This window comes from Pelobates fuscus, chromosome 8 (genome assembly GCF_036172605.1).
Source record: "Pelobates fuscus isolate aPelFus1 chromosome 8, aPelFus1.pri, whole genome shotgun sequence".
Taxonomy (NCBI): Eukaryota; Metazoa; Chordata; class Amphibia; order Anura; family Pelobatidae; genus Pelobates; species Pelobates fuscus.
The window spans coordinates 139,335,533-139,356,741 of record NC_086324.1 but is presented as its reverse complement, the minus strand read 5'-3'; the positions used below and the strand labels follow the sequence as shown (position 1 = coordinate 139,356,741).

The window sequence follows — 21,209 nt, the reverse complement described above, 5'->3', positions numbered from 1 at the left end:
GGTCTAAGTGGTACTTGAAAACCCAAACGCTTGCACGCAGCACTTTGTTTTTAATTTAAGAAGGGACCACAGGGTGTGAATGGAGGGATGCATTGGTATGGAGTGGCTGAATGCCTGGCTATTTTAGTGAAACCCAAACAATGCTAGAGTTCAAAGTGAATTTCACGTATCAGGCCAAAATAGCCAAACTCCTGCTTCTCCCAGTCTCCGGTATGGGATCAGGTAGGTAAAGAAAGAGGTTTTAAACCTTTATTTACCGTGGCGGAAGGCAGAGCGAAGGATGGTGCCAGAAATACAGCTTTTTTTATTACTGCCACTATAATATCCCTTTAAAAAGGTGCAGTGATTCTCTGCGGTTATTACTGGAGGTAAAGTATTCATTACTTACATTTTATTAAACAATGTGGTTCCTTTTAAGAAACACACAACCTCTTCCCTTTTCTAAAAACCAGCATGACTTTTAAAAACCTGATTAACATAAAGATTATATACGAGTTAAGTTCATAGCCAGTGAATTTACACTTTACTTACCTTAATCTCCAGAGTGAGATCAAGATACTGGTCATAGGTGTCTGAAACCGCTTTACAGTTGAGACATTTCACTACAATAGAATAAAAAGGAGTTATAAAACCATGGGAATTTCTATGTTCACAATTAATGTGTTTGTAGCATATAAACTGGGCTAGTAGATTTAGCTTACAAAACGTACTCACCTCTAGAACGAAGATAACCACCAAATATTTGGTTAACAAGAGTTGTTGCTTGTGTGTTTCTACCAAACCTACAAAAAAAAAAACAAAAAAAAAAACAATGTCCATTTGCAACTCCGATATTGGCTTATACCAAACTATTGTTCAAGCACTTTAAAAATAAAAAGGCATTCATAATTTGGCATCTGGCCTCTGAAGACGTAGAGCCAATACGGTGATGTGCTAGAGCTAGAACATACATCACACAAGTTATGCTAAAAGCAATATAAAGGGACATGTTTCTAAATGACTATATCTCAATGCAGTGGTTATTGTGAATAGATGCTATCCCCTTTCTCAGATAATATAAAACACTGTTGATTCTGCGAAATAGCAAGGTTTCCATTTGTCCGACAGTCACTAGAGGCACTTCCTAATATAAAAGGTCTTCACATATGGCATACACCGTATGACATTATGAAATCAAAATTATGCTATTGCCTGAAAGACCGTTACAAAAAGCCGTAAGAAAAGTATTGGAACCAAAGCTTTCTCTGTGCAGATCACTGGCATGATCTGTGGTCATCAAATGCAGGCTTCGTCATGACATCCATGGAGAATCAGGACCTTAAACATGGGATCCAATTTATGCAAGATCTTAAAGTCGAAGGGCCACTGAAGAATAACTTGACCTGCTGGGTCCTCTTACAACACTCTTAGAACAACAGACCAAAACCAACCCCCAACTGTACCCAGGTTTTTGTTTTCTTTGATGGTAGGTGCATAATGTAAATGAGTAAATGAATAAATGACCAGATTGGGTTTTAAAAAAGTATTTCAAAGTGTTTCTTTAAAAGGGAAACTATAAGCACCAAAAAAACTCTAGCTTAATGGAGTTGTTCTGGTGGAAATATCATGCACCTGCAGGCCAAATCATCAAGTGTTTACCGTTTAGGAGTTAAATCACTGTGTCTATGTAGCCCTAGTCAAACATCTCATGCAAGTGACTTAAACAGGCTCCCTACATACTCACTGTAAAGCGAGATCAAATATTGAAGCTTCCTTCATTACAGTGTTTAATTTGACATTTCTAATCTCATTCTCTGGTTAATAACCTGCAGGAAAATGGTGTGTGATTAAAGCCCAATTGACGGAGCAGTAGATAAGTACTTCTAAAGCAACACACTGTGCTGCTACAACCAATTGAAACTGAACAATTTTCTTCATGTTGGCGGTGTGATTAACATCAAGGGGAGATGTAGCTAGGGCTGCATAAACAGAAACAAAGGATTGCAGGGGCATGATCTATACACCAAACCGGTTTCATTAAGCTACAAAGTGGTTTTGGTGCTTAAAATATCCTTTTCATTTTATAAGCCAGGGGCTATTTGGGTACTCAGATGGGACACTATAGAATGTTATAATGTTACAGTGCGCTAGTCACCGTTTAGGTGATCAGGTCCACGCTGCAAGGGTTAGAAAAGGTGCATTTACTCACCTTTGGTCCCTTGCAGCACTGGTCTCCAATGTGCTGCTCTGCCTCTTTGTCTGAAATCATCAAGATTGACAATCTTAGCCAATCCAAAGCTTTACCATAGGAAAGCATTGGGTGGCTTGTGCGCATGTATGGCAAAGCATCACTCCAATCACGTGGTCTCTAGTCTCTTATCCACGCATTTAACACTCAGAGATGTAACTTACCTGTAGCAACCTTTAAGACATGATTTTTGAAGCTCTTCTACCGTAAAACGAAGGAATTCATGTGCATCTTCCTGACTACCGTAACGGAAGTGCTTTGCAATACCTAAAAGAAAGAAAATAAATAGAAATAAAATCGCTTTTCCTGATGTAGCAATTAAAAGCTGCTTCCTAAGGATAGGCAAAGAAGCACATTTGCCGACTTTGAAGTGGCAGCATAAGTTGTAACAGCATATAGAGTAGTTGCATTTACTTGAAGGGATACTATGAACATCAAAACAACTTTAGCTTAATGAGGCAGTTTTAGTGTATAGATGATGCCCTTGCTGCCTCACTGCCATTTAAGAGTTTAATCACCATAGTTTCTGTACCACAAGCCACACCTCCCTGGCTGTGACACAGCCTACATGAGGAAAAAAAATATATATATATATAAGTTTTCATTTTCAGACAACTTGCTTTACAAGATTTTCTCTCTTGCCCTGTAAATTGAGCTTTAAAATCACATACATGTGGCTCCTGCAGGACCCCCTAGTGCCCCTCTCCCTCCCACCCCAAGTTGCTGAAGGGTCAAAACCCCTTCAGTGACTTACCGGAGTCCAGCGCTGATGGGTCAGGCTCCACCTACGCTCCTCCCCTGCAGTCAGGGGAGACCTGATGCGCATCAATGGCGCCACGCACGCCCATTAGACCTCCCCATAGGAAAGCACTATACAATGCTTTCCTATGGAGATTTCTGTGACGCTGAAGGTCCTCACATAGCGTGAGGACGTCCAGCGTCATTTTAAACCACTATGAACACTGAAGGCTCCTAGTGGCTACTAGACAGCCACTAGAGGAGGACTTAACCTGCAATGTAAATATTGCAGTAAATTACACTTGCAGGGTTAAAGGACCACTATAGGCACCCAGACCACTTCAGCTCAATGAAGTGGTCTGGGTGCCAGGTCCATCTAGGGTTAACCCTGCCTGCTGTAAACATAGTTTTAGAGAAACTGCTATGTTTACATATGGATTAATCCAGCCTCTAGTGGCTCTCTCATTGACAGCCGCTAGAGGCGGTTCCGCGCTTCTCACTGTGAAATTCACAGTGAGAAGACGCGAGAGTCCATAGGAAAGCATTGAGAATGATTTCCTATGGACTGACAATGCGCGCGGGGGGGGGGGGGGAAGGACCTAAAGACCACTAGTGTTTCCCTGGCACTATAGTGGTCCTTTAAGGGTAGTGGGAGTTGGCACCCAGACCACTCCAATGGGCAGAAGTGGTCTGGGTGCCTGGAGTATCCCAATAAACAGACCATGCAGCAGAGGAACCTAAAATACCTAGGTCCATTTTCAGGAAGTGTTTAGAAAGGCTGTGGAAGTCACATTTGGGAAGGTGTGACAAGAGCAAATAAACAAAGTGATTTAACAGTCTGAATTTTAACTGATATTTTTATTGAAGGAGCGTGATCTGTACACCAAAACTGCTTAATTCGGCTAAAATGGTTTTGGTGCTCACAGTGTTTGTTTAAAGAAGAACCCAGAACAATATAAGAGCTACAACTAAGCATTTTACAGAATGAAATCATAAATTCTTGGTGACTCTTAAACACAATTTTGTTCAATAAGGAATTAATATTGCTCATTCATATCCTGAATGACAAAATGGCTAACAAAAGGGATGTAGTAGGATATAGTAGTAATATATTCACGTACATTTTAGGTGCAATGTCGCCAATTATTAGTTAATGCATACAAATCAAACCGGTAACACTAGATAATTGACACATGACCCATAACTCCAAGCAATTTGTTATGACTCAGCTTGTCTTTTGCATGATGTTTATGGTATAATTAAAGATAAATAAGACCAAACATCATACACACTTAATGGTACAAAGTATTACCAACAGATGGGAAGTCAGCCTTGTACTCTAGTACACAGTTGAGCTACATAAGAGTTTAGCAAGGTCCTGTTTGAATTCACCTTTCCAGGTGACTGCATGGAATTGTTATTCCCACTGAAAAATTGATACAATTCTGGGCATTGTTTAAAAGATCACTAAAGTGTCAGGAAAACTAGCACTATATAACCTTTAGGTCCCCCCCACCCTCAGGGTCCCCCTCCCGCTGGGAGAAGATAGCGCTCAGGGAGCAGCAAGCTCAGTCACACAAACCTGCTACCCACACTCCCACGGAAGGGCCGGCAGGTTCACAACACGGACGCACGCTCCCTCCAGCAGCCAGAGCCCAAAAATGGCGCAGAAAAAGACGCGGCAACCAGAGGGGCCGCAAACCAGTGCAAAAGACCCAGCCGACGGCGACATCTCACCGCAACAGGGACCCTGCAAAATATGGCATACCACTAAAGCAAGCGGCGCAGACCCTCCAGACTCGACATCCCGCTCCACGCGGGGACCAGGTGCTGCTGGGGCAGCCTGGAAGACACCCACCACACATCACGCTCCTTCCCCACCCAGAGGCAGACCCCCGAGACCAACGAAAGAGCCATACCTGCTTACCGTATGCTATCCCAGAGCACTGAGCAGAGGCATCGGCTGATACCGCCCCACTACCCTGGGCGCAGCACCTGCAATCATAAGGACATGTCCTCTTGTGCTGCACTCCCATACCAGTGTTGATGATGATGCTAATTTAACTTGATCTGATTGCATGTCACACCATAATCGAGGTTCTAGTTACCTGATCCTACCTACACACACTCCATGACACATTTATTTTATTTCTGTTATTTAGCCATGCTCTTTAGTTAAGCTTTGTTTAGCACTCTCATAATAGCCTCCCAATAACTGTATAAGTCCTCAACACAAGCATCAGTTAAACACTCAGAATGCCTGTAGCCTGCTAAGTTAAAGATGACAAGCCCGCCTGCCTGACACTGTTTATGTTCAGTTAAGTAACTTAGCGCATGGGTTAATCGCATTTACTAATCGACTGACGTAATCAATGTTGCGCTCTCATATCTATTTAAATTTTTTTTTTCTCCTTCTCTCGGACTCGAAACTCATGTTTAAATCATACTTATAAACGTGATTGAGTCAGGCAGGACTAGGCACTGTCTAAACATAAGGTGTAATCTTACTCGCTCTCTAAACATTATGGCAGAATGTATAACTTGATATAATCACTTACCTGCCCTTAGCACGAAGTCTAAGCTAGAGTACAGCACCAGATAGCTTAATCCAGCAAAACTTAGCTAATAAGCCTATATCTGTTAAAGTGTAACTCATCTTCATAAAATTAGCCTGTATTCATAAACCAAAAAATGCACTATTGTCAATGCCACGGTTTAGCCTGTTTAATATGCATATATACGCTGTTGTGGCGTGTGTCGCTGTTAATTTACTCAACTGTGCAACAAAAATTTAAAAAAAAAATAAAAAAAACAATTCGACAAGGTTATACGAAGAGGGCTATTCTGTACTCCTGTATTCCAGAGATACAGTTGAGCACTATTGAGTTATTTTTATTACAGTAGCACAAATCAACGGTACAAAATATAACACTAAATTGCAATGTGCATGTAAAAAAAAAAAAGTAAAAAATAAAATACCATAAAACTTTGAAAGAAACTGGTGCCAAGATAGCTGTATAATAAGGCTCAAAATATACTATATGACATACCCCATGATGTCTACTTTCACGAAAAGTATGCATTTATTAAGCAACTTTAACTGCCAAAGAAACCCATCAAATTTGTTAAAATTCTATCTGTACAAACTCAAAAAAGTCTTATATGGCACTGTAATTACCTTAAGATATAAAGGCACACATTTAGTTAAAATGTAATTTGAATGAAAAGAGAAAAAAAAAAAAAAACGAACATGGCAACATGTTAAACCTTATGATATGCCCTGGGGTGTCTACTTTTACAAATGGTAGGCCTTTGAGGTGTAATTTGAAAAATCAAACCGCTGTAAAAATTGCCCTTAAATGAGCTATAAGCCCATCAAATCCATCTCTGAAATTCTAACTAAAAACTGAAATGGTAAAGTCTTATACAACGCTGTTACTTCACATGGAACAAACCTATAGCACAAATTCTGTTACAAGACATTCTTTTAGCTCTGCAAAACAAAAAAAATATATATATAAACTTTGCACCTTCATATACACTACACCTCCATATACTACTCCTACTGGATAGTTACTGCATGGGTGATTATCTTTCCGCTGGCAACAAGTTATTTAACCCCAACTGATGCAATGAGTGGCTTCTCATTTCTTAAACAACCATGGCGAAAGACACATCCCGTGGTCGTGGAAAAGATGTTAGTCTGTTTGAGAAGGGTCAATTCACTGGCATTCATCAAGCAGAGAAAACATCTAAAGAGATTGCAGAAACTACTATAATCGGGTTAAAAAAAACTGTCCAACGCATTATTCTAAACTGAAGGATAGTGGGGAACCACCAGTGATGGGCGCATCAGGGTAAGAAGAGAGGCAGATGAAATGATCACCGATCATGCCTGGTGCCTACTGTACAAGCCTGTGGGGGCAGTGCTATGATCTGGGGTTGCTGCAGTCAGATCTAGGTTCAGCAACATTATGTGCCCAAAGAATGAGGTCAGCTGACTACCTGAATATACTGAATGACCAGGTTATTCCATCAATGGACTTTTTCTTCCCTAATGGCACAGGCATATTCCAAGATGACAATGCCAGGATTCACTGGGCTCGAATTGTGAAAGAGCCATTCAGGGAGCATGAGACATCATTTTCACACATGGATTGGCCACCACAGAGTCCAGACCTTAACTCCAGTGAGAATCTTTGGGATGTGCTGGAGAAGGCTTTGCGCAGTGGTCCGACTCTCCCATCAGCAATACAAGATCTTGGTGAAAAATTAATGCAACACTGGACGGAAATAAATCTTGTGACATTGCAGAAGCTTATTGAAACAATGCCACAGCAAATGCATGCCGTAATCAAAGCTAAAGGCGATCCAACAAAATATCCGAACGTGTGACTTTTTGGTGGCGATTTTCTTTTTTGGCCAGGCAGTGTATTTTACTGCACTTATGTTTCTAGAATTCGCATGGAAACTACTATAATTGTTTCTTCTACTGTTAACTGCATATTTTTTGCCCCCCCCCCCCCAAATATTTTTTATTCTGCATTTGACCTCACATACAAACATGTGGTGATTATATTATAGTCTTCTCTACATTATTTACACATTGCACAAAAATGGAAACGCAATAAAAAGTTCAATATTTCAACCCTTTTCCTTGTGTGGTGTCATACCCTCTTCCCGCCTCTCCCCCACCTTTATAAATCCAATTATAGTTGGTTAACCTATGCAGGGTGGGTTAACTAGGATCCAGTACCTATCATTCTTTTGTTACACACACAAGGAGTGCGGTTTAGTATATGTTTTATGTGTGGCAAGTAGGCAAACAGAACAGCAAATTTTTAGCATATGTGAGGATGTACAAGTTTATATTTAACTCTCTTAGTTCCGTAAAAATTGAGAGAGAGAGAATATATATACACATATATATATATATATACACATATATATATATATATATATATATATATATATATATATATATATATATATATATATACACACACACACACACACACACACACACACACACACATCCAAAATTACAATAAAAAATAAATGTAATATGTAAATATTTAAACAGCCAAAATAATCTGTAGACTTTTTTTGATTCATGATCAAAGTTTCAAAAGAACCCACAACTGGTAAAGAATTCACAGATTTCTGCAAACCTGTGCTAGGTAAACTATCCACTGTCCTCATCTAAGGGTGTTTGCACTCCCCTCCAACATAAGTGCTCAACTGCTGGAACCCTATTTTTCTATTTTCTGATTAATAAGTCAGGTACAGGAGCAGGACCAAAGTCCAAGGATTGACAGTATGTTCTTAAAAACAAACAAGTTAGCATTTTCATTCTGCAGTATTCCTTTAAATTGGAAGTTTAAACGTTAAAACCACTCACGTCTCAGGTCGTTGATCACACTAGTAGGCTTGATAACACCACCTGAGTTAGACAGAGCCTGTAATACATGTGACTGCATCACACACATCAGACAGAAATCCTGATCTCGACCTAGGAGAAAATAAAAAAATAAAAAACAGGTCAGCTCTGAAGAATAGTCAAGGCATAGAAATACACTGCACTTATGGGCATTGGTCAACGACTTTGGATGTCAAGAAAGTCATCTTCTACTCCGATTTAAAAAGGTTTATATTAGTGTTGTATGTGACTGTGCATTCACCATCAATGACGCCTTATGTGATTAAGTAAAGCACGACATACCAGGAAACCGCAGTGGGTCAGATTATCGACAGGTGTAACTTGTCCACACCTGGAACATATAAAAATCAACTGAGCCTATACAGGTTATGCAACAGAATGGATTTTGAAAACAAGCCAGATTGTGTAATGTGTAACCTTTGTACAGTCAGAAAGACAAGATTCACGACTCTCTGTTCTAACTGTGTGGATTCATTTGAGATTCTAACCGTAAACTTACGCTGTTCTTAGATTAGCACAGCCCAGTCCTCAAATAAAAAAAACCAAATATTTTTGTGATCACTGGGCACCACCAATATGTAATGTAATATATGGGTATTACATCTATAGGATGCGGGAAATAAGCCTAACACTTCCTTTGCAACATTCAAATATTGCACCCACCAAACTGTTTGTTTGGATTTTAACAAAGTATTTTGTAAAAAAACATTTCCAGAAGTATTGTCTGTTATTTTTATCTGTATATTAAAGTCTTATAAAAACACATACTTTTATATAAAAACCTCACTTCACTAACTAAATAAAATAAATTAAGGTAGGGCTTGACAAATCTCAGGGGGTCAGGAAGCCATAAGGCCTAAAAATACATCTACTGATGCCTAAATTGCCCAAGTATTTATAAATAGAAAGAGCATTATAGTAGTGTTTATAATAGAGAACTTTAGGGTTTCACCTTTTCTTTAAAGAAGAATAAAAAAAAAAAAAAAAAAAAAAAATCAATCAAGTTGGCTCCTGATTTCTACGAACATGTCAACCCATGAAAAGAATTCAATTAAGCTTAAAATATATATTTTTGGGGGGGAATTTTATTTTTGTTTGAGGAACAAGCCAGATCTTACAGTCCAGTAATATGACTATAACCCAAACGTTGTTGGATTGGAACAAAATTGCAACACAGCCTTTAAAATCGCTGTGTTCCACCAAAAGGGTACAGAATATAAAAAGATTTAAGTATTTATATATATTGTTACTTGTGGTGGTAGTAGTTGTTGGACAGTGATGTGCAGAAAATATATACCTGCCCAAAATGGTGGCTGTATCATCCAATTCCTGGGCTGCTCCGTGAGTCCAGGGCCAAAAAACGCCAAAATACCTTCAACGTGTTGAAGAGCAAGATAACGTGAGTGCATGCTCTCCAGAGACATTGCTCACACTCCCCATTTTAAGGTAGGACTTACAGTCGCAGCACAGCAGGGCAAATTTGCTGACACTGGCAAGGATTATAGTGGACAAGAGTTTAGCAATAGGTTGCAATCTTGCTTGAAGCCGTGCTGCTTAGCATCAAGAAATTACGGCTAGAAACATTAAAGGAAACGGGAGATCAGAGTAGAAATTGAATTGAAAAAGAAAAACCACTTTCCTCCAATTTCCCTCGCTTTTGTGCTTTCCCTCTGGTTCTCAATGTGGGGGGGCAATGGGGCTATTTAACGAATGTTGCAGTAAGTACATAAGAGTAAGCTGCAGGGCCAAAAAAAGTCACAGATTCTGATCCCGTCTGCAGAGTCTTACATCTGCCTTAGGATTCATCTGTGAAACTAAGTCCATAAATTGGCTATACAGACAAACTTGCCTATTGCTGGTTTCCCCTACAAAAAAAGTGTACCATTAACTCTTTGCATGCCGGAGGAGGTACGAGCCATGATTTGTGCCCTGCCTCTGGAATACAAAGGGTTAAACTACACTTACCTAAACTTACCTAACTGCTTAGGGGGGATGTGTATGAAAAAGATGCAATACTCACATGTTTTTGAGTGTTCACGGGTAAGCAGGTAGTTGGCAAGCGGTGCAGTATACGTTAAACACTGCAATACAGAGTTTACAAAGCAAGTATTTCCGAGATTTTGGAGACCAGCTCCAACTTTCTGTATTCTGTGCCACTTCATGGAGATCTTCTCTGTAGGAAAAAGGATCTTTTCCGGGGGGTCAATGCCATCTCCTGGTACCTCCATTGCTGAAAAAACAAACAAAAACAAAACTAAGGGACTAAATACGTCTGTAAGGAGGAAAGACTTCTAAGAATTATTTAGAAGCTTTAAATGCTTTATAAAGACCACTTTCTTAAACAAACAAAAATAAAAAAAATATATATAAAATGTTCAAGTAGAATAGAGAAGATGAAAAAAGAAAGTAAGCATGGTAAAGACAGTCTTACCTGCTTATACAAGATAGACCAAAAAAAAAAAAAAAAAATTATATTTACTTGAAGCTTACTACTCAAGTCCGTTTCAAAATAGCTACCCACAGTGGAAAATAATGGAATAGCCTTTATAGATGCACAGGTTCATCCCAGACGATCTTGTGTGCAGATGTAAACTAGGAGGCCACACTTAGGGCTGTGCATAAACGTGTGTGTTCTATCAATGCACAAATAGATGGCACTACTTTTATGACGGAAACACATTACACACAGAATCTTTTACTTAACTTCCTGACACTATTTTTACGTTTTGAGGGCTTTAGGCATTACTAGCAATTAAAGAAAAAACACTTTCCAGGATTTTAAATATACAATTGATCAACACACACACACACACACTTTCAATTCTAACAGAATAGAACTATAGAATATGATGGCAGATAAGAACCATTCAGCCCATCTAGTCTTCCCAATTTTTTTTTCCCAATACTTTCCTTAGTCCCTAGCCTTATCTTAAGTCTAGGATAAATTGCTGTAAGTTTTATTTCAAAATATCACAAAAATAGTGGGGGCGTAGTTCCAGTATATAATTCCACAAGTCTGTCACAACGGTAATGTACCCCTGTCTTGGAAGGCCTTGCTCTAGCAGCCAATGCCTGCTCGTTTGAGATGAATCCACTTACTTGGGAAATGCTTCCTCCTTGGACTCTCTGCAGGGCAAGGTTAAATAGGGCCTTGGAATGAGGCACCTGTGAGAAGGAGGGGTGCAAATATAACACACATTTAATGAGTTAGTGTGCAGGATTTTGTATGTTATATGAATTGCCCCCAGCAGCACCCTTATAATGTGTGTGTGTGTTCGCTCTGGTGAGCACAGCCCTTTTGGTTTACTATACATCTTGTTAAATGTAATGTAGAAAACGTCTATTTGGCCGGCAACCCTGGTTTTAAGCCTATCAACGCAGCTCAAAGGCATCATTCAATATTCTTGGAATGAAGATTTATTTTTTTAAGTAAAAAAATGTTGAATAGACTTTGAGAAACCATGCATTTATAAATGGATGGACATCTCCATATCGGTCATCCAGTCTAATGTAGAGAAACTGCTAAAATAAACATTGAGATGTGCATTTCTGACAGTGAATGCTTAAAAGGGTCTGACATGCACAAGATGTCTAGAATGGACAGAAATACACATCCAGTGAAGAAGGATATTACTATAATATGCTCTGCACATTTTACATTGAAAGAGTAAGCCAACTGTAAAGTCTTATCACAAAGCTACTTATTTATTATTTATTTATTTATTAAAAATTCTTAAGAAACGCAGTCTTATTACCCATAGGGTCTCGATGCGCATACCAGCAATCAAAAACAAGCAAAACAATATCCAGCACACAACAGCATTATAATCACATGCATTTGAACCAGGTTAAAAATTTCATGTCATCCCGTATGCCTGAGCAAATAAAACTGTTTTTAAGCTCCGGCGGAACTTCAGTAGATCATTCTCAAGTCTTAATGTCAGAGGCAGGGAGTTCCAAAATTGCGCTCCCTGAACATCACTCGTCCTCCCTCCGCACTTTCTTTTTAAAATTTGGAATCTTCAATAAGGCTAAATCAGCCGATCTCAAGGATCGACTGGGAGCATAGCGTGTGAATTTATCCTTCAGATAGTCTGGTCCCATACCGTGGATTGCCTTATATACCAAACAACCATTTTTAAACAGAACCCGTTCACGAACGGGCAGCCAGTGCAGGGCTTTTAAAGATGGAGTGATATGGTCATTGCGGGCCACACCCGTAAGTAGCCTAGCAGCTGCGTTCTGTATCAACTGTAGCTTGTGTATGATGTTCTGAGGCAGTCCAAGGTACAGGACATTGCAGTAGTCCAATCGGCTACCGATGATGGCGTTGACCACCGAGATTTGATCGGAGGGGGCAATAAATCTAAAAATAGACCTCAGAAGCTTCAGGTGGTAGTGGCAAGAGCTTACCACCTGATTGATCTGGGGCTTCAGTGTCATCCTAGAGTCGAAAATGACTCCCAGATCTCTGACCTTGGTGGCAGGACTCGGAGATGGAGAAAACGAGTCCGGCCATGAGGGAAAGATACTATTCACCTCCTGGTTACTGAAGATGATGCATTCAGTTTTGGAGCCATTAAGTTTTAAATAATTGGCTCCCATCCACAACTGGATATCCTGTAGGCAGGAAGAAAGATTGATTTGATCCTCCTTTTTCTTGGCCAGGCGAAAGTACAACTGGGTATCGTCGGCATAGATATGATAGGGAAGCATGTGGCGGCGGATGATATGGGTCAGTGGCCTCATATAGATGTTAAACAGGATTGGAGATAAAGCCGAACCCTGGGGGACTCCACACGTCAGGGCGATGTTAGAGGAGTAAAATGTTCCCAATTTTACCCTTTGAACCCTGTCGTGGAGAAACGAAGTCACCCAAGCCAGCGCCCTGTCATCCACACCAGCCACAGTAAGTAGCCTCTCTGTCAATCTATCATGATCGATGGTATCGAAGGCCGCCGATAAATCCAGGAGTACCAGGGCAATTTCCTCCCCTCTGTCCAAGGCCCACAGGAGATCGTCGTGGACTTTAACCAGGGCAGTCTCTGTCCCTCTACCAGGTCGAAATCCCGATTGGAAGTCATCCAGAATGTAATTAGATTCCAGGTGAGGCTGAATCTGCCATACCGCCGCTCTCTCGATGATCTTGGCCAAAAAAGGCAAGGTGGAAATAGGTCGATTGTTGCTCAACTCGGAGCGTGGCACAGTTGGAGTCTTCAGCAGGGGGATAACCACAGCCTGCTTCAGAATGCCAGGAACAACTCCGGTGGCAAATGACATACTAACAATGTCTGCAATATAGGGGGCCAAAACATCAGCGGCATCCTTCACCAGCTGAGCAGTGCAGGGATCCAGCGATGAGGACGATGCCCTGAGAGACTTGAGGATGATCAAAATCTCGGGTGTACTAACGGGTTTAAAATTCGAGAACATCGGGCCATCATAGGGTGTAAAAGTTTCTGTATCAGGTTCCACCACTATGTTGCTCCTAATTAGATCAATTTTTTGTTTAAAAAAGTGAGAGAGGGATTCGCAAAACTTTTGAGATGTTTCTTCTTGGGGAAGCGAACAGTTAGGATTTGCTAGGAGGTTTGTTGTGCGAAAAAGCTCTGCCGCTGAGTTTTTCGCTTTTGTAATCTTATCTGTGAAATATTGTTTTTTCGCATTTTTAATACTAGATTTATATAATTTTAAGGATTTTAAATATTCCAATTTAAGATCGGCATTGTAATCTTTTCTCCACCGTTTTTCAGCTGCTCGACATCGCCATTTCATCTCCCTGGTCACCTGATTAAACCAGGGAGGGTTTTTATTTACTTGTCTTACTAGACACGTTTTTTTCATGGGGGCTAGAAGTTCTATTGATTCTACAATCACTGAATTAAACAGTAAGATTTTCTCTTCTACTGTGTGGGAATCATGAAATTTAATGGGGTCCATTTTGCTGGAAAAAGTTGTGCTAAGAAGAGGTCTGGTGACTTTAGAAATAACTCGAGACCATGAGCAGATATTATTTCTTTTTGGGATGTGGGGGATTTTCTTCATTTCAACACCTACTGCCTCAAACTTGATCAAATTATGATCACTCCAGGCCGTGGGTTGAGGAGTAGCAGTCGAAGTAATCAACCCATTGTGGAGAATCCAATCTAGTGTGTGTCCGGTTCTATGTGTAGGGCCGGACACTACTTGGTTATACCCTATGGTTTTAGCATAGAGTAATAAACTCTGGGCATGAGAGTCCATAGGAGAATCAGCCCATAAGTTAAAGTCTCCCAAAATGATGGAGGAGGTAAACTTCAGACTTATAGTAGTTAACAGTTCGGATATCTCCTCCATAAAGACGGGTGTACTAGTATTAGGCGGATGATAAATAAGAGCAAGACCTGCCGTTTCCCTCTCAGTGCGCTGCCAAAGGAGAGAGAGAGATATTCAAATGTGGTGAAGGATGTCACCTCCATCTCAATTTCCCTGATTTTAAGGTGTTCTTTAAAGATGTTCTTTAAAGGTGTTCTTTTATCACAAAGCTACTTGTGTTACCATTGGTCTTATTTGTGTGCCCATTCATGGCTTCCCACTCATTAAAGGGATACTATTGTACCAGGAATACAAAAGCTTTTTACTCGCGCATTTGCCCCCCCCCCGCTCCCCCGCCCCACCCCCCGCTGACCCCCCCACCCCCCGCTCCCTCCCCCCCCCCCTCGCTCCCCCCATAGGAAAGCACTGAATCAATGCTTTCCTATGGGGAAAAAAAAAATGTATACAAAAAAAAAAATCTGACACTGGAGGTCCTCATGCAGAGCGTTACCAAAGATCTGTTTCAATTCAGGAAGTCTTTTAGTGGATGTCTGGTCCTAACAACATTCTTAAATTCAGAGTTAGATCTGTATCAAAATGTCCACCGTTTAACTGGTCTATATTACAGAATAATTATATCCCACTTGGTCATAAAGATTATAAATACCCTGCCAGAATATCCTACATATCCAAAGCAAACTTTCATTAAAAAAATAAAATAAAAAACACACCTCTTTATAGTGCTAGGAGAGCACAGGTGGCTCTTCTAGATTACCAAAATGTTTAAACACAAATCAATGGTTCCCCAGGGACCTGAAGCTGCCCACTTTCTGGATTGCCAATGTTAAAATTCTACTCTCTCAATGCAATCTGTTTGTGTTATGTGTAACGGATCGACGGGCACCCCGACTGGGTACCTCCGTTGAAGGATGCTCCTAGCACTTCCTGAGGACTCCAAGCACTGCAGCAGACACCACAACCATGAACCGGAGAAGCATACGAATGCTGTAAACAGCTGAACAGGAAAAGTATACACGCTTACACTCTTGGCAATCAGCATACAATCCAATTCCCCCAATAACGAGATGACACTTCGTTTTGAGGTCAAGCAGAACTGACTGTACTGGCACATACAGCCTCTTTTATTCAGAATCCACAAACCTAGTACTGCCCACAGGGTTTTGAAATACAACCAATCAATCCGTACAATACACACAGACACTCCCACACAAAATCCTCCCCTCTGCCTGTGATATGATTACTGAACACAATGGGTAATATAATTATCACAGGCAGAGAAATACAGTTTATACAAAATATTAATAATTTCCAAAATATACATGCCACAAACATAAACTTATATTCGAACTCCGCACACTTTAATTATTAACAAACAGTCAAAATTCAGCCAATTCCATCCAGGGGTTAAAAAGTTAGCTGGAGGTCCTTTATGACCGATCGCAACCACATTTTCATGCCCAAAACAGTTCCATAGATTTGGGCTGTGCAGTCGGTCTATTTCAGGCGGAAAAAAATGACTAAGTCCCATTCGAACATGCGTTCGAATCTTCAAACAGGACTGCAAAATCATTGTGGGAGAAGGTAAGGGTCAGCGGTGTTCGCGGAACTTTGTGGCAGATTTCAGTTCCATGAATTTGGCTCCACACACAGCTGACCACATTGAATGAACAAAGATGGCTGCAGCCACGTGTTGGTTTGCACGAACTGCGGCCACCCAGCGTTCGGCAATTTACCTACAGCAGGCTCCCAGCCTGGGAGGTAAATTGCCTGCACACTTCCAGTTCTGGGTGGTCCGCCTGTGCAGTGAATGGCTTGGTAAGCCCCAATTACTGAACCATAAGGGAAAAGCCATTTAAAAGTGATTTCCAAAGTCTGGGGACGCAGTCTTAAAGGAGCAGTGTCCCAAACAAGTCTGGGGACGCAGTCTTAAAGGAGCAGTGTCCCAAACAAGTCTGGGGACGCAGTCTTAAAGGAGCAGTGTCCCAAATAGGTCTGGGGACGCAGTCTTAAAGGAGCAGTGTCCCAAATAGGTCTGGGGGACACAGATTTAAAGGGGCATTGTCCCAAATTTTCTCCATGCCCCAAAATGGTTCTTAAAGGGCTAGCAGCACCATACACATCCAATATGCCCAAATATTGTACTTAAAGGGCCATATCTTCCCGGGACCATAATCACATGGCAAGAGGCTGGCAAGCAGTCCTCTCCAGGCACAAGTGGCGGGGCTGTTTCCGCCACATTATGTGCTTAAAGTACCCATAAAAAGAGAGATAGAGATATATATGTCCCCAAGGTGGATTAAACAAACATTTAAAAAGGGACACTATAGGCACCGAGACCACATCGCATTGAAGTGGGCTGGGTGCACATTCCCCTTAACCCTGCAATATAAAACATTGCAGTACTAGAAAAACTTTGATGTTTACATTGCAGGATTAAGACTGCCTCTAGTGGCTGTCTAGCAGAAAGCCATTAGATGCAATTCACTCCATAAAACAATGCTAGACGTCACATGTTGCTTCTCTATGGGTTTTCTGAAGACACTGAATGCCTACATGCAGAGTCAATGCTTTCCTATAGGCAAGACCTAAAGTTCACCCCAAGCATGCACATTAGTATCCCTCCCCTCCTCAGCTCTGACGTCAGAAGAGGCGGAGACAGAGCAAGCGCCGAGGGACTTTGTCATTGGAATAAGCAAGTGTTTTAAAGAGGTTTTTAGCCCTTTAAATACTTTGAGAGCAGGGCAGAGAGACAGTATAGTGTTTCTATAAGGCTGAACAAATTAATGTTGATTGAACATGACCAATTCATATTTTGATGAGAAAGGTGATACTCCCTTATGACATCCCAAGTGGGAGTAGTGGGCACAGAGTGCTATGAAATCAAGCATTTTCGAACAGACAAACCATGGGAATTCATATTCCAAGCTTGCTAGAACCAAAGCCCCAAATAGAAGATAATGTCCCAAAACAAGAAGGAGTTAAAAATTCAGGACTTGTACAACTAAAGGACATCTGAAGTTGTACGACTACAGTACAATATAAGAAATCTATTATAAGACTGTTCCAGGTATACAATTACCTTACAAACTTTGTAAATCAATTCAAGAATGCTTTGGATAAAACCATCCTGTGTTAAAGGAACACTCAGAGCACCATAACAACTAAAATAAAGTTGCTATGCTGCCAGGTTCTCAAACTGTTTAACCCCAAAGGTTGCCTCCCATGCGGGCTCTTAGCGGCACCAGTCTACTGAAATTGACTTTCAGGAAGCACAGAGAGCCTCGGGGCGCAGCCAGTTCTTCAAATCATCATTCTAAGCTCTGTTCTTGAGGGAAATTCTAGCTGCACCCATAAGATCTATCTAGATTTATAGAAGCATTCACGACAGAAGAAACAGATCAGTCACTAACCACAGGACTTTCTCAACATGAGAATAAATCTCTTTAGCTCAATTAGGTTCTGTAGATACTAGAGAGAAAAAATAAAAATTTTAATTTAAAAAGGAAGTCAACCTAAGTGTGTTTTTCCAGTTACAAAGACTTTGTCTTTCAGCAAAATGGAGCCTAACTCCACTTTCCTACTGATGTAGTCACTCCAATCTGCTTTGCAGACTTTTTCACTTCGTTCCTGAACAAAGGAACTAGAATCAATGGGCACAGGCTGTATTTGCCTGGGTTTTCTGACTGACCATCTTCTTTGACACAAAGTAAAGGCAAATCATGCTTTGCATCACCCATGTAAAAGAAGAATGCTTAACCTTCAACATCAGTAAAATGTTTTGGGTAGCTCCGTTAAAGTCAAAAAACGTTCATGTATAGAGCTGGATAAAACTTGGGTCTTACGTGGAACAGTCTGCTCTGAAGGCAAGGGCTCCTCAGGAACAGATGAATTTGAGAAGACAGCAGCACCAGGAATAGGTCCAAGAGAGAGTTTAGCTAGAGCTGTTACTACGCCGCATATTGCACAAGCTGTGTCCATACCTCCAGATGACGGTCTGATGGTGTTGCACACATGATTCTGGCAAGCTGCTTGAGCTGAAGATACTTTGTCTATAATAGTCATGGTTTCTCACTGCAAAATAAGAAGGTAGCATAATCAATGTCTGAGCTTTAGGTTTTTAGCCTTAAACAGGAATGCAGTACAACCACTACAAGTTATTACACTAAAACAAGGAAAGATATTCATACATAAACAACACTCTTTAAAAAGATAGTACAACGTCCTGGTCTCCACCAGTGCAGATTACATATTCTCGTTACTGGCCCTAAAACACGCAACATATCATGGGCAACCCAAGATGGCCACCAAATTGGCTGATGTACAGACCTAGATAGAGGTAAACCAGCAGAGGTGAGAGGAAGCTTTCGATGCCACATGTGATCGCTTCTGGCACAGACTAGAGGGGAGGGCACATTATCCCCCTTTATTGTCAGTTCAGCTGGCTCCTGTTTCTGCTGTGGCAAGTTGTTCCTTATCCCTGCCCAACATCCATATTCCTAAGGGGCTCTTTGTTAAAAAGGGGTCTGATTTGGGACCTTGCTTAAACAAAACGGGGTAATGGCAGTAATCAGATATTCTGCGATGGTTCCTAAACAGACCTGGAGCTGGGAGTGTGCCGGGTCTGAGGGCGCAGATGTGCCTATAACGCTGGACTGAGTCAAATCTGCCCATACAGCTTTCCCTGCCTGGGCATAGGGTAACTAACAAATACCTCCTGCTAGATATGCAGAGGCTATGGTAAAACAGCAGTCTTGGTTTTACTGTTCAATTACGCGAATATAAATTTTTGGCATAGTTTAATTGCCATCAACTACCAAGTTTTGTTTTATTTCCCCATTTATTTTTAAAATTGTGTGAACATCTTATGCAACCTACTCTGTGATATACCATATATGTAGTCAAACTATGCATATACACTACTATAACAAAAGTTACACACAAAAAAAACCAAAAAAAAAAAAAGCACTCCTGGGACCCATTGCTTGATTACACTTTGAACTGATCATACTTTTAAAAGCTTTGTATGAGTCTATATACAGGGCATAGTATGTAGTCCTATACTACTACCCAGTTCTTAAAAGTTACTCTCCACTGCAAGGCATAGAACAGGTGATACTCGAAAAATGTGATTATCGTGCATTTATTTCAGTAATGCAACGTAAAAAGGGAAATATATGAGATAGACGCATTACATGCAAAGCAAAATAGTTCAAGTCGTGATTTGTGCAATGATTATGGCTTACAGCTCATGAAAACCCCAAATCCAATCTCAAAATTATAATATTGTGAAAAGGTGCAATATTCTAGGCTCACAGTGTCCCACTCTAATCAGCTAAGTAAGCCATAACACCTGCAAAGGGTTTCTGAGCCTTTAAAATGGTCTCTCAGTCTGGTTCAGTAGGAATCACAATCATGGGGAAGACTGCTGACCTGACAGTTTTGCAGAAAACCCATCATTGACACCCTCCATAAGGAGGGAAAGCCTAAAAAGGTAATTGCGGAGGAAGCTGGATGTTCCCAAAGTGCTGTATCAAAGCACATTTATAGAAAGTTATGTGGAAGGGAAAAGTGTGGAAGAAAAAGGTGCACAAGCAGCAAGAAAAGGCCAAAGGTGTTGGGGACTTTCACAAGGAGTGGACTGAGGCTGGAGTCAGTGCATCAAGGGCCACCACACACAGCCGGATCCTGGACACTGGCTTCAGATGTCGTATTCCTCTTGTCAAGCCGCTGCTGAACAACAAACAACGTTAGAAGCGTCTTACCTGGGCTAAAGAAAAACAGACCTGGTCTGTTGCTCAGTGGTCCAAAGTCCTCTTTTCTGACGAGAGCAACTTTTTCATCTCATATGGAAACCAAGGACCCAGAGTCTGCAGGAAGAATGGAAAGGCACACACTGCAAGATGCTTGAAGTCCAGTGTGAAGTTTCCACAGTCTGTGTTGATTTGGGGAGCCATGTAATCTGCTGGTGTTGGTCCACTGTGCTTAATTAAGTCCAGGGTCGGGCACAACCGTCTACCATGGAGATTTTGGAGCACTTCATGCTTCCTTCCGCAGATGAGCTTTATGGGGATGCTGACTTCATTTTCCAGCAGGACATGGCACCTACCCACACTGCCAAAAGCACTAAAGCCTGGTTCAATGACCGTGGGATTACTGTGCTTGATTGGCCAGCAAACTCGCCTGACCTGAACCCCATAGAGAATCTATGGGGCATTGCCAAGAGAAAGATGAGAGACATGAGCCTGAACAATGCAGAAGAGCTGAAGGCTGCTATTGAAGCATCCTGGTCTTCCATAACACCTCAGCAGTGCCACAGGCTGATAGCTTCCATGTCGCGCCACATTGAGGCAGTAATTGCTGCAAAAGGAGACCAAACCAAGTACTGAGTCCATATGCATGCTTATACTTTTCAGAGGTCCGATATTGTTCTATGTACACTCCTTGTTTTATTGATTGCATGTAATATTCTAATTTACTGAAGTTGTGGAT

The 21,209-nt window shown here is 41.0% G+C and overlaps 1 protein-coding gene across 7 annotated transcripts in view; it reads right to left on the bottom strand.

The window, feature by feature from the left end:
- The window catches only part of USP42 (ubiquitin specific peptidase 42), a 34,858-nt gene that overhangs the window by 9,404 nt on the left and 4,245 nt on the right, over positions 1-21,209 (bottom strand). For 2 of the 7 annotated variants that reach the window (XM_063430350.1, XM_063430351.1), the window contains exons 2-7: positions 18,563-18,791; positions 10,426-10,635; positions 8,367-8,477; positions 2,392-2,494; positions 715-782; positions 532-602 (exon numbers count right to left, since the gene is read on the bottom strand). In XM_063430350.1, coding sequence (XP_063286420.1) covers positions 532-602; positions 715-782; positions 2,392-2,494; positions 8,367-8,477; positions 10,426-10,635; positions 18,563-18,782 — 783 coding nt within the window. In that variant the 5' untranslated portion in view covers positions 18,783-18,791. Of the gene's footprint in view, positions 1-531; positions 603-714; positions 783-2,391; positions 2,495-8,366; positions 8,478-8,687; positions 9,127-9,702; positions 9,960-10,425; positions 10,636-11,504; positions 11,571-18,562; positions 18,792-21,209 lie in introns of those variants that run through there. The other 5 variants (XM_063430354.1, XM_063430353.1, XM_063430352.1 and 2 more) reach the window with 5 other exon arrangements.